The sequence below is a fragment of the Aphis gossypii genome, chromosome 2 (assembly GCF_020184175.1).
Source record: "Aphis gossypii isolate Hap1 chromosome 2, ASM2018417v2, whole genome shotgun sequence".
Taxonomy (NCBI): domain Eukaryota; kingdom Metazoa; phylum Arthropoda; class Insecta; order Hemiptera; family Aphididae; genus Aphis; species Aphis gossypii.
Window position 1 is genome coordinate 64,610,377 of NC_065531.1, and position 16,200 is coordinate 64,626,576.

The window sequence follows — 16,200 nt, forward strand, 5'->3', positions numbered from 1 at the left end:
TTTTTTTTTATAAATGCCAGTTTAACGTTTGAAGTTTAAAAATTGACAAAATTTGTTCAAAATTATAAATATTTTCAACTTATTTCGTTGTTAAGAGTGTATGAAAAATTTTGTATAAGTAGCTAAAAATTGAAAATCTAATACATGATTTCCAATTAGTTTGGCTTACAATAATTATAAAAGAAGTTGAGCGTTGGCCAATAAAAATAATTCTATCTTAAATTGAAATTTTTTTCGAAATCCAAAATTCATGCGTAAAATAACGATTTACTATCGGATAATTTAGATTTTTCCCATAGTTAAAAATTACTAGTCGTCGAAACTTGAACCTACACCAGTTGTTTAAAATTTAAAATTGACATTTTCTATACAAAATTTAATTTTGTGGTATTTTAGTAGGTATTTAGTTAATTAAAATAAACTACCTTTTTAACCACCTAATGGAAAATATATATCCTAGGACCTAGACTGACAGATCATCTCCTTTTAGAATTGTTTTTCGTATACAACGATCCCTTACATTGGATTGAAATTTAACATATCTACTCTATATTCGTGGTCCACTCAATCTCAACTATACAGCAGAGCATTACCCACTTGGCACTTGACCACTATTTTATTTATTTTTTAAATATTAATGGATGACATTACAATTCATTGCTAATCTTTTTCATAATTAAAATGTTTTTATTCTTAAAAAACCTTGTATTACTTATTTCATTGTTTAATTTTTTGTAGGTGTATTAAAATCATAGATAATAAAGATCTAATAAGTCTTTATCTATTAGGTATCTATGGTTAAAATAAATATTCTAAATGAAAAATCTACGAACATTTTAAAAGAAGTTATTTATTAAAATAGATACCGAGAAAAAAAACCTACAAATAAATTATGATAAATTTACATTTAAAAAACAACATATTATACAATATATAAGTGTAAATAAGTTTAAATAAAAAATTGTAGAGGTGGTAATTTCATAGACTTTTTGGATTTTTTTATAGTTTAATTTACAGACGGAGCATGGGTAGACGTATAGTTCTAGCGGTCAGACGTAAGTAGTGAGTACTCAGATCTTTTTTCTATGATTCAGAGTACTGAGTTACGAGTTACGAGTACGTGACTGACTACTTGAGTATGCTTACTCAATAATTAATAATTATTATTCACTACTGATGTTTAAATTATTTGAGATGTATTATGTATCATTTGTTGTATTTATTATGTGATAAGAATTTGTGTTATGCCTTCATGATATTATCTATGCCCGAGATGCTCGTTAAAACATAGATAATATTATATGGTAAAAATAATAAAATTTATCATCCAACCATCCAGGGAAAACGGGATTGCCTTGTGGACACTTACAGGCAATAGCAATTACAGCTTAAAAATTAAATACTCAACTATCAAGTGCTGCACTATTGCAGTCCGCACCCGACCGATGATCGAATTACGCTAACTTATTATCGAAGTCCCGTATTTTTAACAACACCAAAGAAGAAGAATTATAATATAAAAATATTGTAAACCCACCGACCTAATAAACGAGTAATAATGGCGAATCTATTTCCCGGCGCACAACAGCAACAGAAACCGTCTCCAGATTCGCTGGTAAGTCATATTTTGATGTCTTGTACTATTTAAATATCATTATATCATAACTACATTCCCGCATTCCTAAAATGTATAAATGTATTATTGTATGAATTTAATTATTATTTTTCTTTCTTATGTAGTTCTATCAATTTTCTCCAGAAGAAACCAGAGTCATGAAGGAATGTAACACCGAAAGTTTTTTTCAGCGGAGCTTACCATTATCGTTGATAACGGGTGCTGTTTCATATGCGGCGGTTAATGCAGGTAAGTAATTTCATTATTGTTATAATGCTTTGTTTTCATATTATAGTACCAAAGTTCTAATTTCAAAACTATTATCTTAAATGAAAATGTAAGCAACTTCAAGTGTGTGATAGAATTGTGCACTACCGTTAAGAGAAGAATTTTAAAACTGGAAATTGTTTTATATACTGTTATAATTTAACGTTTGTTTATTGTTTAAGGTTATTTAAAACGGAGTTTGAAATGGGGTCCATGGCCTAAAGTAGCATTTGGTAGTCTGTTTGGTTATCTAATTGGTAAATATTCTTATCAAACAAAATGTGCTGAAAAATTAATGCAGTTACCCAATAGTGAACTTGGACGAGTTCTCAGAGAACGTAGCGGAAAAGCTAGTGGTGAACTTTTCCAAGGGTAAGGAAAATAATATATAATATCAATAAAAATGAATAATATCTAATTATCTTCATTTGTTTTTCAGAAGTGCTAGTCTAACTAATGTTACACCAGGAAATGATACCCCAACACTTATGACTGATTACAAAGCTAATATAGATATTGATGTGCATAAACCTATGAATTCTTTAGATACAGATTATAGACCCAATTATGATGGTAGGATTATATTCTTAATATTATTATTATCATATTTTATATCCCTTTATGTTTTAGGTTTATCACTTAGGAAGGAAAATGAAAGTTCATTGTCAAATGTTACACCTACTTCTTATGAGGACCTTAGAATTCGTAATAGACAAGAATATGATAGAACACAACCTAATAAAATGACTTATAGGTAAAACATTTAATTAATTATATTCTATTTATGTTAAAAAGGAACCTGCACATATTTGTGGCATTACTTTTAAGGCTGGTGTTCAGATCTCATGGGTGACAATATAATATTGCTGACAAATGCTAGTCCCTAGATTTCTTAATATGACTAGAGTGTATGATTTTATAATTTTTTTAATGTTTTTTGTTTGCTTTACATACATGAATAATCAGTAACAATATTTATGTCATAACATTTAAATATTAACTAGACTTATCATAAAACAAAATTGTAATAGACTTTTAATTTGTTTATAATTTTTAAATATCACATTATACTAAAAATTATTTTCAAACTTTATATATAGGCCACCACCTCCATCAAATACTCAACCAATATGGGATAACCAAGCTTATCCGCCATCAAATACTCAACCAATTTGGGATAATCAAACTTATCCACCATCTGATCAAACAAGGATTCCTCAACACAGGGAATCACGTAACCAGTATGGAGATATTGTTTAATTATTATTAATAGATAAAATCATTTCCCATTTACTAAATGTAATATAATATTAGTTTTGTTTGTTGTAATCTAATAAATTTTTTCAGCATCTGAAAGTATTTTATTGATTTAGAATGTCTACCTACTTTTAACTACTATAAATTTTTATCTTGTTAATATAAGTACAGAATAACAATATATATCAGTAGCATGCTGAACAATTTTCAAGCCTAATTGGGTGTTCTATTTGAACACCTACACATACATACCTTTTAATTTTAATTTTTTTTTTTACTTAATAGTATAATTAATATTATTGCTATAATATTTTTATCATACTAAATTCATTGCCCCATACCTACCTGACCATTTTGATTTAAAAAAAATTGCACCAAAAAAATCTACTTTGGAAGTTTGGAACATCACTGTTTTATATTAATTATTTGAAAATATTTTGTAATATTACTATATTAGTATGCAACACACTACTTTACACTTTACAGTAAATAGGTTTCTAATTTGTGATCATTGTTGAATTTGCATGTAATATATTATAATAGTAAGTGTTGGGAAAAAAAAATCTCTATCAACTTCAGTTATTCTAGTTAGTTTTTCTCATGAAATATAGTATAGTGTATGACAGTAATATAGTAATATTCACTATAATTATTAATATATTATCTATTCAAATTTTAAATAGACATTAATTTTACAATATATATATATATATATTATATATTATATTGTTATTAAAAGCTGAATATATATCTCCTAAAAATACTGTCAACATGCAACTGAACATGTAGTATCAGTGGCGTAGCCAGGGGGGGGGGGCTGAGGGGGCTACAGCCCCCCCCCCCGAAAAGTTAAGAAAATTGATTACTATTTTTATTGTTTTTTTTAAATAAATAATTTATTGTATATTACTAAACCACCGCTGTGTAAAAAATTGATCAGCCCCCCCGAAAAAAAATCCTGGCTACGCCACTGTGTAGTATCATTATTAAAAAAAAAATAAGGGTGCTCTAGTGAGCACTCTGCTGTATAGTAGGCAGGGTTGGGCAGTATCTTAGATACAATTGTATCTTGTATCTCGATACAATTATATGACGTATCGAGTATCTTGTATCGCAATTTTTCAAAGCAAAATACCTTGTATCTAGTATCTTGATACTGCTTTTTGAGTATCTTGCCAACCCTGATAGTAGGTAACTATAATAGATGTATTACACTTGAATCCAACGGTAGGTATCATTGTAATATTGTAAACAAAAAAATGATTCTAAACGGAGATGATTTGTCAGCCTAGGAATTAGGATATACTTCCCAGTGGATGGTGAAAAGTTGGTTTATGTTTTAATGATCTGGATACCCCAAAATATATGTCCTTTTATAAATATTATTGTACGCCAAACTTATAGAAAAATTTTATTAAATTTTCAACTTATCAATACTTCAAAAAAATCGAAAATTTCAGTTGTCTTTTAATAGCTCAAAATAGCTAGAATCACAGATTTATAAAATAAACAATATATTTTATATAACTATGGCTAGAATATTTTGATAATTTATCCGTACACTTAATAACGCTAATATAAACATTTGGTGAAAATTTCAAGTATTGACAATGATTCGTTTTTGAGTTATAACAATATAAAAAAATTGATTTTTTTGAAAACATTGGAAATTTTTTTCTTTTGACCTTTAAAAAGCACCAAGGATATTCACTTTGTCTCATCGATAAGTAACCCTGAAGTTTTAAATTGAAGCATTATTTCAACAAATTAGGCTATACACAGACACAAAATCAAAAACACTTAGTAAAATCAAAATATTCATCACTACGTTCAGAATCTAAAAAAAATATTACTATTTATTACTTAACAATATGAAATGATCTTTAAAAATCTCTTAGGTATCTACTTCAAAGTTTTTGAATAAAAAGCATATAAGTATTTCACATAATATGCTTAAGTATATAAACTCTTAAATAATACATCCCAGTGGCAAATTAAACAATTTGCCACCTACAAGCAGGACATTTTCCATGGTATAGTTTTGCTAATCATAAAAATTCAAGTAGATCGCTAAATAACTAAAAGATCAGTTAATTAATAACCTAAAGGCTAATACCTATTAATTATAATATTATATTATAGGTATATGTTTTTTTTAAGTACGGCAAATTTTCCACTCTCATCACCTGCTTACCTTGCTTGTAGGATAACCCGAGTACCTGACACTGTTCAATCCAAGGTATGTTTTTTTTTTTGGTAATGACAAATTTCATTAAAAAAATAACCAAACAGTATTTATATAGAAATAATATTAATATATAGATATAAATTTAAATACAATCATTATTATGATCATGGAACATTGTACATTTATTCTATTACAAATCCAGTATAAAAGTTTTGGTTTAAAATTCATATTAAAAAAAAAAGAATTTAATTTTAGAATTCAAATTCAATATTTTTAAAACATATAATACATGAGTTATAAACCTAATTAAATAATAAAACAGTATCAATAATTATAATTTAATAATTTATACTTCTTCTAATTTTGGACAAACAATTGTATTCAAAACAGCTTGTTGTGGTATTTTTTTTGCTAGTTTCAAAGAAGGACCCCCATCTTCAATCTTACAGTTATTGTGAAAACGTACTCCTTTTGATGTTATTCGTTTATCTTCCCCTATGTTTTCCTTAGATGAAGATACTACAACAACAAAAAAATAATGAGTATAAAAACTATGCATAGATTATACACTAGAAATGTCTTTACATTTAGATTTCAATACAGAAATTTGTTGTTCTAATTCTTTTAATTGCAGTTTGTCTCTTCTCATCTCTTTCTTAAGCTGACGAATTTCACATTCTCCTTTAAAACATTGTTGTCGAGCTTCCATATCTCTAATAGACCTTCTATTCATTTCTTCTTCCAATGCTTTCTTCTCTTTTCTGAAACAAAAAATAATCATAATTCATAAAAAATCAAAATATACATTTTGAATAAAACACAAAATCACTACATACCGGACATCAGATACAATTTGAAGAACAACATTCATGCCATCATTGCTTAAATTGTCTATTTTTAATACTTGTGGAGTCTCTGGTCTTTTATCTAATTCTCTTATTTTAGCTTCTAAATCCTATAAACAGTCAAGTTGAATAAATCAAAATACATGTCATTTTTTTTTTATAATTTATCTTACACTAATACGATTTTTATAACTCTGAATCAAAGTAGATTTTTCTAAGTCATCATTTCTTTCCGTTTCTAACAACTGTTTTTCTAATCTCATCATTTCCATCTAAATAATAATAACAACAATAAATTAGAAAAAAAACTAAAAATGAAAATTTAACAATTTTTAAAACCTTCATTTGATTGTTTTCGTGATTGGCTTTTGATAAACATTTTTTTAAAGTTTCATATTTTTCTCTTTTCATTTCTAGCTCGGTTGTTAATGCTTGTCTTTTGTCATCAACTTCAGCAAACAATGAATTTCCTCTTTTATTATGATCATTCAGGTTATTTATACTATTGAGTTGCAACCTGAGCATTTCACATTCTTCTTGCAATGTCTAACAAAAGGCATGATTACTATGATAATTATCTAACTAAAATAATAAGAATAGAATAAAGAATTGATAATGTAAAAATTATACCTCATATTTTTGCTTCCATTCATTTAATTGATCAGTTTTAAAATTAACTTTTATTTTATACTCTTCTAATTCTTCAATAGCTCTACTTTTTGAATGTTCTAACTCCATAATGATAATTTCTTGATTGTTTATCATATTTTGCATCTCTTCATATTTTTCCTATAAAAAATAATTGAAAATGTTATTTATTGACAATCTTAATTTAAGAATATTTTAGTATCATATATTGATTCATAGTTTACAATACCTTTTTTTCATTTAATTCAGTTTTTAAATCCGTGATAATACTTTCATTTAAATTTACTGGTAAATCTTCCTTTGGTTTATCTTTTAAATTATTTAAAACTGATAGTTGCTCATTCAACAAATCTATTTGTAATAAATGTTCTTTTTGTTGGTCTAATAATTTAAACTCTAAATTAGAATACTGAAATATAATGAAATTCAAACAAATTAATGTTTAACTGTAAATATGTTTTATAGGTAAAATATTACATGCTTGTTAAAATAGAGAAATAACTAATTGCCAATAGGTTATTGATTAATTACTTTTACAGTCCATTGCTTTAAATCAGATTCTTTTGATAAAATTTCTGATTTCAATTTAATATTATCATCTTCTACTATTTGTAATTGCTCTACATCGTTTTGAAGTTCACTAATAAATGCATTTTTGGTTTTTAATTGCAATTGTGTTTGATATAATTCTTGTTTCAAAATCTATATAAGAAATAAATTTGTATCATCAAACTAGTCATCTTTGTAAAATACATATTTGTACCTTTTAATATTTCTTAAAATACGTAATACTTACATCAATTGTAGTTACACTAGGACGAGGACAGTTTAATGATGAGCTTACAGAGCTTTCATTAATTTGAGATGAATTTTCATTCATTTTGTCTAGATAATTTCAAATGTAAAACTAGAGAATAAAAATCTTGTAACGAGCGTTATACTAGAATATCAGACAACAAAGTTAAAACTTATATTAATTACCAGGTATTTAATACGGCACAAGTATTGCTGTATTAGCAGTAAGCACTAAGCGCTAACCACTTAATATTTGTGAAAACGCAGAATCAAAACAACCCATTAACTGTTATAACACAGAATAGAATAATAACATAAGTTTAGTGTTAACTGTTAAGTGTTAACTCGAATTTAAAATTTTGAAGGTAAGCGTAAGTTAGTGAGTATTAAATAAATTGAATAGTAACTGACAAAATACAACCAGTGACGCCAACATAATTATAAGAGTGGATTTTTTTAGGGAGGAATTTATATCAGTAACATGGAAGACAAAATACCATATTCATTTGTGGTTTACTCTTCGAATAATAAAAAATTTAAAATAAATTACATTATTATTTATTGTGCACATGGCTAAATATATAATTTACTTAAGACAAATAACAACTATGAATAATTAATACTAATAATACTTATCCATGACTGTGCCACAAATTGATTAATTTTAAATTTATAAAAAATAAATAATTCAAATCAAACTGCCTATGTTTAATTAAGCATATATTTAATACATACAATTAAAATTTAAAACTAAAAAGTAAAAACTAGGAATACAGCTATAGCTGTATCCAAACATATTATATTATATTCTCTTCTAAGTACCTATATGACTACATATTTTTTATTTGAGACATATACAATAATTAAAATTACGCAGTTGATTATAATATAATAACATTTTTTATAAAAGGTCATAATAGGTGCGTATTTGATATATTATATAATATTGTAGCAATTATTAATATTATACCTAACATGCTAACCTATTTAATATAGTTTTATGTTATTCATATGAACTTCTTATGTTGAGAAATTAATAAGTACCTACCTACATTATTAATTTAATTCATAATGGCCTATCATCTATACTAGGTATCTATAGGTACCACCGAATATCAAATACGCACCTATTGTATAATTAAAATAATTGAAATAAATTCCAATGAATTTTTCATAAAAATATTGTTTTATTTCAACTGGAAATTATGTATGAAAAATATTTTGAAAAATAAGTTTTGTTCGATAAAACATTCACTCAGTATACCTATTATAGGGCTGTAGAATAGTTTAATATGAATACTCAATATACGATACATAATTGTAATATTTTGTTATATTTTTTGAGTAGTAGTGACTCCCCTCCTGCCTCTTAATATACACGCTTGTGGTAATAATATACAAGTTGTATTCCTTAAATAAAAACAGTACTTATAATTGTATATGGAATACATATTTTTGGTTTAGCAAAAATTAAGTTATATAAATACTACAAAAATGTTTTGTTGCTTTTACACAAAAAATTAAACATATCACTTAAGACTTCTACTCTGCATTATATCCACATGAATTGAATTAAATTAATTTCACAGAATAGAAAAATAAATTACTCCATACTACATTTATATATTTTCAAATATTTTTTGAATTTTTATTATCTACAGTTGATAAAGATTAAATTGATAAAATAATAGGTGACGTATCACCTAGATCCCCGTCACTTAGATCCTTGTGATCAAAATGACGCCAGGGTATCTAGTTGTCAGGGTATCTAGTAGTCGGGGGATCAAAATGACTGGGGGAAGTAATTGACCATAGAGGATCTAATTGTCAAAATTTCAAAATTTCAAAAGCGCAAAGTGACCATTTATAATATTCTTAATTCTGTGCATAAGGCCGGCATAAGTCCATAAATTTTATTTGACATTGACATAGGAAACTTGGAATGTAATGTTGAATCACATTGTCATCCACTATCCACATGACCACATAGTTGGATGAACTTGAATTTAAGTCACCTATTATGAGGTTCGTATTTATTATTTATAAAAAAAAAATTATTTTATTAAAAATACTAATTCATAGATCTAGGTAGTTGTGAGTTTGTAATGTTATATCTATAGATATACCTTATACATTATAGCTCTAGCCATTTGATTATATTTCATCAATGTTCTAGCAATTCCTATTGACATACACTACATCTGTCAGCTAGTGTTGACTTGTAAGCATAGGTAGATTTATTAGTTTTTTACTCACACAATAATATCACAGAATATTAATTTCATTATAGTTTGTTTTAAATAATCTGTAATATTACATTGTAAATAACTTATGTAAATTAGTAAATTGTAAACTTAGAATCTATTTTTGTAACAAATGTTATTACATACAAAAGTTATTTTTGTTAAAGGAAATATTGCACAAAACCAACACATGTAGATACTTTTCAAACTATAAATGTAAATAATTATGTTTTGCTTTTTTATGCATGATTAAAGCATCTAGGTCTTGTTTTTAGTATAGGTATATTTTAAGTCTCATTCTTATATGTTGCAGACTATCCATATTTTATTATCTTTTCTAGTTTAAGTTAGATTATTAAATCATAAAACATTATCACCATAGTCCATAGACCTATAAACTAGTTTATAAGTCTATATAATAATTATTAAATATAATAAATAATAATAATTAAAATATTTATTAATAATTATTATCTAGGCTCTCTAGGTCTATGTTTACTACACTTTGTAAGTATTAATCATAGGCATAAATAGATATAGAAATCATATAAATAATAATTATTAATAAAAAAAGAGAAAAAAATTGTTAAGTTGCTTAAAAGAACTAATTATATTTAACTTTTTTATTGTATACTGTAAAGTAGATAATAATAACTTAGGTATCAGAATTAATAATATTTAATTAATATTATTTTAATTTTAATTATACTAAAATACTTAATAAATAATAATTAATAGTATATACCTAATACATACATAATAATAATATAATAACAATAACCTAATAACATAATATTTAGTTATTTAGTAACATGTAGAACTCCACTTCAGCTCTACATAAAGCACAACGGTAATATGGAGTATTTTCGTATGGTGGCATTTTTATATAACTTTCAAAACATGACTGGCACAACCCTTGGTGATTGCATGGAGAGGCTATAACTGTTGATGGCGAGTACAGACAAATATAACACTTTGGCTCAACAATTGGTAAAACTGAAATGTAAGAAAATATATTTAAATTTAACACTTTGTTTAATCATATTAAATATTATCTTGATATTTGTTTTTTAATCAGTTATTACAATTTAAATCTTGTCGGGTTACATAAAATCGCTCTGGTGGTGTCACCACTTCGTCATCATCTATTCCATGTATCAAATCCAAGACTAAAACAAGCAATACTTCAGAATGTAAAAAAAGATTAATTATAATTTATAAGGTAATGAAAGAATTATTATTAACTGGTTATTTCTGCTCCATTAACTCGTCTTCTCTCAATTAACAATTCTCTAGCTCTTGCTTGAAGAGCAAGATAATTGTTTTGTTGATCATTAAAATGCTGAACCTGTTGATTAGTGGCGTTTAGTGATCGGGGCTGTAATTCTACTGGTGTCAATGTAACTGCTTGAATTGTTGAATTTTGTATACTGTTTGAAGGTAAGTGATGCGTTTGACGTGGTGGTAAGTTCACTGATAGTTGTGGTTGCAGTTCTGTATGTGATGGTAGTGGCTCAGTGTTGGGTGTCAAGTTATGGGCACCTTGTGGTCTTATCACTCCGAATGTTGGTGTTACATGACGAGTACAAATCAGAAACTCCAAGACAGTGTACCGACCTTCATTAAATAATCGCATGGCCAAATCCAACCTTCTTTGGTTTTCAATCCAAATTCGACGTTGTGGTTCTCTGATAAAACCACCATCTATCGCTATTTGGTAATCATTCCTTATACCAGTACTATAGGATTTTAAAGCATCTGAAAGTACATGTTATATTTGTCTATAAAACTAAACTAATTTAATAATAGTAGTTATTTTAAAGTCAGCATATTTTTAATAATACATTATTAGATTATTCCATTAATTCATTTTTTGATATAGGCAGATAGGTTAGATTAATAAGAAGAGTAGAATTGGTAAAATTAGTTCTGAACATGCTAAATACCATGGGAAATTGGGAAACAGTTTGAGACAATGGTAGAGGTTAATCATGGGCAAAACAAGGGGATGACAGATACGTACAAAACAATTAAAAAAACATCTTCATAAAATCAATACATTCATCACTCTGCTTAGAATCTAAAATGAAAGGTATTAAGTTTGTCAAAACTTAAAGGTTTCTTTTTTTAGTGATTAATATAGTTACTTGTGAATAAATAGTTTGTAATGAATAATGATTATTCAGAAAATAAATTACTTAGATATTTATTAAAATTTATTTACATAAACTTATTTTTAATAATTTTAATATCAGTGAAATAAGTATATTACTTAGAAATACCCATGGCTCGGGTTGATGGTTGCTTCCAATGTGCATCTTTAAGTGTTGATGACTTACTTCTAAAACATTATTTGTTCTCCAAACAGTTCCACTCACACTCAACATATTTGTATAAGCACCTAATAATGAATTAATTACTTTTAATAACTAAAGAAAAACTAATATAATAATTATTATGAAATACATAACATATTTTACTCACCTGTTAACCATGTCGTTCTATAATATTGGAAAAAAGTTTCAAATTTTTCCTGACTCTCGGTTGACAATGTTAGTTTAATATTTTCTTCATAAAAAATTTGTATTGATGTAAACCCTTCATTTATTTTATTACCCGGTATTAATGGCAATGCCATTATCATGTGGACAATATCATATGCTCCACGATCACTTGTGCATAACTCAATCATTCCTGTAAAATGAATAAAATAGTTATTATATTTATACATTTGAAAAATATTGTTATAACTTATAATATATTATACACAATATAAAATTACCAAGATTCCCAATTTTCCTCCAAATAGCCTGACTGCTGTGGAACCAACAACCTTGGATGTTTATACCTGGAAATATAAATTGAATGCCTGCCATAGCGGCTAGTTCAAAATCTATTATTATGGTTTCAGGTTGCCATTGTGGTTCAATTCTTAAAAGTTTTTCAAATAAAGCTGCGTATGCCTTCGTAGTCTTTCTCGACATAAGAGCAAAAGCAACCGGAAAGCCCTATAGTAAATTTAATGTTATTAAATTAATATTGATTTATAATACAAAAGAAATTTGACAGTTAAAAATTACAAGTATGTATTTAATGATAAATATATACAACTTACTGTATTGAATGTAATTCCCATTATGACATATAACTGTCTACATTCATTATTGAAAGATGGGGCTGCAGAAAAAGTTCCATCCATCAAAAATATTTTACTATTTTTTAGTATACTAAAAATAAACTTGTATTAAATTTTGTCTTATGAATTTATATAATTTTGTTTATTTTTCTAGGTATATTTACTCTTTTACTCCTGGCAAAACAAAGAGGAGGGTAACTCCTTCTTCCTCAATATTACCAACCAAGCCTGAATATAACGGTTCATCATTAATTGTAACCAAATGTGAGTATTCACCAATTAATTGTTCATGAAATTCTCTCATCGTAATAGGATTTGTAGGCTGATTTCGTCTCCTATACCTTTGCATTGTTCTTTTATGCGATACAAATGATCCAACATAAACATTAATAAACTTTGTCATGGCACAAGTCTAAATTGGATTAAAAGTAAAATATGTTTTTAAAAAATATATTATTTGTATTATTTATGATACATTTTATAATTATTGGATATACTTCATTATATATAACGCGGAGTGAAGTTCGTTCATCACGTGAACGCTGATAACATATGTTCTTAAAATCGTTAATTATCAAATCATTGGCTGGATGTGTCTCATGGCCGACTGAAATAATAACTTTTGAGAGGTTATTGTTCATTATTTTACCCTTGGCTTTACATCTAAAAATTCAACATGGAAACAAAATTGTAATATAGTCATATACCAATAAATAACTAAATAGTACATCAGAAGAATTTTGTGTTTGTTTTACAATTATCTTATAATTTTTTCTTTACCTTATTAAAATAACTCAATAGTACATAAGTTTAAGAATTATTTTTAGTTAACATAAACAAATATACTGCATCCCAAATATAATTAATAATAATTTTGTTTATCAGTTGTATAACCTGGGTCTGCCTGGGAAATTAAAATAAGGTCGTTAAAATGTGCATGGAATGATTTACAATTATTAGTGTTCTGCATAACTATCACTGAAATTGGACCATTAATTTTGGAAAATTGGAAATATAATTTTCAGAATACCATAAACCCAAAATTATGACTAGTAACCAACTTAATATCTCAACTTTTATTTTGGAAGAGAAATTATTTGATGGAAATAAAATTTAAAGCTTTTTTTAATTTTAAAAGAAACAAATATTTAGTTTTGGTTGGAAACAATACTCGCCCACATCTTTAAATTACAAGTTCAATTTTTTTCCTTTATTTTATTACCTTATAGATAAGGCATGTTGGAAAAAAGTTAGGCTCATATTAAATATTTAAATATACCTACTTTATATGTTACAAGTATGTTTCAAATACTTAAACAAAGTATACTAGTATTTACCTATGTAACTGCACATTAAGTAAAACTTATAAAAAAATTATTCTTATTTGGGGTTACATCCTCAAACCCACCTCCTTCACAGTACTCCCTTCCGTTAACGTACCTACCAAACAGATGTTATTTAAGCAAATTTATACGTCTTAATGAATCATATATTAAACAAATTCTAATGAAACCTATAGAATATTACATAATTCAGTTGCATAAAAATTGCACTGTTAAACGAATTAAATATAATACCTAAAAAATTGATTACTAAATAAGAGCATTGGCCTTAGCTTAGCTAAGTTGGTGTTAGTATTAGATCTTATTACTATAATTTACTTTGTGTTATTGAATTATGCTGAATTAAATCTCTATAAATTAACTTTTACCCAGATTTCCACGATGCACAGCGAACAGTGATGTGCATTTTACATTCTCGTTTCTTCCAGTATGTATAACCATCATCGTCCTTATATGCAACACCAACTTGTCTTGACCCTTGAACTTCTCTTATTATTTTTTCCATTGTAGGTAAAATGAATGAATTAAATTTAACAAATGCAGAGAAAAATTAAGTCTATATATTATAGGCTATAGCTCATATACTAATTAAAATAGTTAGAGTGCAGCACAAAATTATGTAGATATTATATGGAAACGAAAGTATAAAGGAAATATTTTAGTTACAAATTTTGATAAACTTCTAGGAACTTTTAAGTGGGTAAAAATTAAAATCCTAGTTTTCATTATGATGTAACAGTAAAATTTCTTTGTATTACTTATAGTGGTACCATCCTTAATAAAAATAATTACACAAGCTATACAATCATTGTGTAAGTTAATTAATAAAAATGGAAAACTTTATACCCTATTGATAGGGTAAATGAAAAATCATTATTATTGTATAGGTAGATATTTTATTATTTAAAAAGCTGAAAGTACATATTAAAGAAAACATTTAATAATAATAATATTATTTATTATAATACTTTAAGTCTTTATGTAAAACATATAGAAAATTATTAAAAATATAATCAAATAATTGATGACAAATATTATACATAGGTTTTAATAATTTTCGATATGTATAACAGAAAGTATGTAGGTATTAAACTTTTTGTTTTGGTCGAAGAGGAAATCAACCTTTTTTAAATTTGGTCGAAAAGGGTCTTACCAGTGGAAATACGGAATATCTTTGTTTCTATTATATTACATAGGCCATAGGCGGAAATCGAGAGGGGGCTTGATGGGACTAAGCCCCCCAGAAGTTTAAAGTATAGGTCTTAGCACCGTAGCCCTAAACATTTGAAATAGACTAAAATTACAATTGTTATAATTGTAAAATGTATTTTTAATAACTGAATTATTATTATTTTCATTTTTCATTCACGAAATGGTTAATTTGATTAACACACTTAATAAATTTCACACTACACAACATTTTAAGATCTAGTATTAATAATAAGTTATAACAGTATAAGTAGTATAACACATTATAACTGATGATAGGTACCTTTTTATTTTCTGTTTTATTAGATATCAATTATTGTTATAATTTAAAATCCAAAATTAGGTAGGTACTGTTGTTAAAAACTACTTGATATTAATTACATCTTTTTGATTTTTTTTTATAATCATTTAAAGTTCAAATGTTGACGTAATTCATGAAAATCAAGGAAGTTTTAATTATTTTATAGTGAATTTGTACTTAAAATGTATAAATGACAATTGATGGATGGGCTTACCGGCTTCCCCACTCTACGTGCTATATAGCAATTCGTATATTGTTGGGAACAACTATAAAAAAAAATAAGCGGGCAAGTGGGTACCGCTCTGCTGTACATTAGGTGCCGTGTGGATCATTATTATATATTATAATGATAA

At 26.4% G+C, this 16,200-nt stretch overlaps 4 protein-coding genes across 5 annotated transcripts; 1 reads left to right on the forward strand and 3 right to left on the reverse strand.

Annotated features, from left to right (window-relative positions):
* Positions 1–1,245: 1,245 nt before the first annotated feature.
* Positions 1,246–3,238, forward strand: LOC114131505 (OCIA domain-containing protein 1). Its single transcript, XM_050199810.1, has 6 exons — positions 1,246–1,615; positions 1,741–1,864; positions 2,065–2,254; positions 2,322–2,455; positions 2,513–2,636; positions 2,983–3,238. The coding sequence occupies exons 1-6, from the start codon at positions 1,559–1,561 to the stop codon at positions 3,140–3,142; spliced, it is 789 nt and encodes a 262-aa protein (XP_050055767.1). The 5' UTR covers positions 1,246–1,558; the 3' UTR covers positions 3,143–3,238.
* A 2,420-nt stretch (positions 3,239–5,658) lies between these two features.
* On the reverse strand, positions 5,659–8,144 carry LOC114131499 (protein Spindly). 2 transcript variants are annotated; one of them, XM_027996729.2, is made up of 10 exons: positions 7,802–8,144; positions 7,617–7,727; positions 7,352–7,522; positions 7,050–7,229; positions 6,803–6,961; positions 6,512–6,718; positions 6,346–6,444; positions 6,164–6,282; positions 5,913–6,088; positions 5,659–5,846 (listed from the first exon to the last, which is right to left on the reverse strand). In XM_027996729.2, the coding sequence occupies exons 2-10, from the start codon at positions 7,698–7,700 to the stop codon at positions 5,674–5,676; spliced, it is 1,368 nt and encodes a 455-aa protein (XP_027852530.2). In that variant the 5' UTR covers positions 7,701–7,727; positions 7,802–8,144; the 3' UTR covers positions 5,659–5,673. The 2 variants fall into 2 exon arrangements, with proteins under 2 accessions (XP_027852530.2, XP_027852529.2); XM_027996728.2 differs by having other exon boundaries at positions 7,617–7,760; positions 7,859–8,143.
* A 2,510-nt stretch (positions 8,145–10,654) lies between these two features.
* On the reverse strand, positions 10,655–12,339 carry LOC126549840 (uncharacterized). Its single transcript, XM_050200227.1, has 4 exons — positions 12,131–12,339; positions 11,104–11,616; positions 10,944–11,027; positions 10,655–10,854 (listed from the first exon to the last, which is right to left on the reverse strand). Exons 1-4 carry the CDS (start codon positions 12,243–12,245, stop codon positions 10,655–10,657), a joined length of 912 nt encoding a protein of 303 aa, XP_050056184.1. The 5' UTR covers positions 12,246–12,339.
* On the reverse strand, positions 12,315–12,938 carry LOC126550421 (uncharacterized). Its single transcript, XM_050201916.1, has 2 exons — positions 12,641–12,938; positions 12,315–12,552 (listed from the first exon to the last, which is right to left on the reverse strand). Exons 1-2 carry the CDS (start codon positions 12,840–12,842, stop codon positions 12,335–12,337), a joined length of 420 nt encoding a protein of 139 aa, XP_050057873.1. The 5' UTR covers positions 12,843–12,938; the 3' UTR covers positions 12,315–12,334.
* Positions 12,939–16,200: the final 3,262 nt, after the last annotated feature.

Excerpts from the sequence above, each read along its gene's own strand:
- LOC114131505 (XM_050199810.1), top strand. The coding sequence starts at position 1,559 with ATGGCGAATCTATTTCCCGGCGCACAACAGCAACAGAAACCGTCTCCA. Across the intron at positions 1,865-2,064 it reads ATATGCGGCGGTTAATGCAG|GTTATTTAAAACGGAGTTTG; the intron begins GTAAGTAATTTC and ends TTATTGTTTAAG. Across the intron at positions 2,456-2,512 it reads TTATAGACCCAATTATGATG|GTTTATCACTTAGGAAGGAA; the intron begins GTAGGATTATAT and ends TTTATGTTTTAG.
- LOC114131499 (XM_027996729.2), bottom strand. The coding sequence starts at position 7,700 with ATGAATGAAAATTCATCTCAAATTAATGAAAGCTCTGTAAGCTCATCA. Across the intron at positions 6,719-6,802 it reads AATGGAAGCAAAAATATGAG|ACATTGCAAGAAGAATGTGA; the intron begins GTATAATTTTTA and ends GCCTTTTGTTAG. Across the intron at positions 5,847-5,912 it reads TTCTGTATTGAAATCTAAAT|TATCTTCATCTAAGGAAAAC; the intron begins GTAAAGACATTT and ends TTGTTGTTGTAG.
- LOC126550421 (XM_050201916.1), bottom strand. The coding sequence starts at position 12,842 with ATGTCGAGAAAGACTACGAAGGCATACGCAGCTTTATTTGAAAAACTT. Across the intron at positions 12,553-12,640 it reads GAGGAAAATTGGGAATCTTG|GAATGATTGAGTTATGCACA; the intron begins GTAATTTTATAT and ends TTCATTTTACAG.
- LOC126549840 (XM_050200227.1), bottom strand. The coding sequence starts at position 12,245 with ATGTTGAGTGTGAGTGGAACTGTTTGGAGAACAAATAATGTTTTAGAA. Across the intron at positions 11,617-12,130 it reads CGAGCCATGGGTATTTCTAA|ATGCTTTAAAATCCTATAGT; the intron begins GTAATATACTTA and ends ATGTACTTTCAG. Across the intron at positions 11,028-11,103 it reads TAATGGAGCAGAAATAACCA|TCTTGGATTTGATACATGGA; the intron begins GTTAATAATAAT and ends TGCTTGTTTTAG.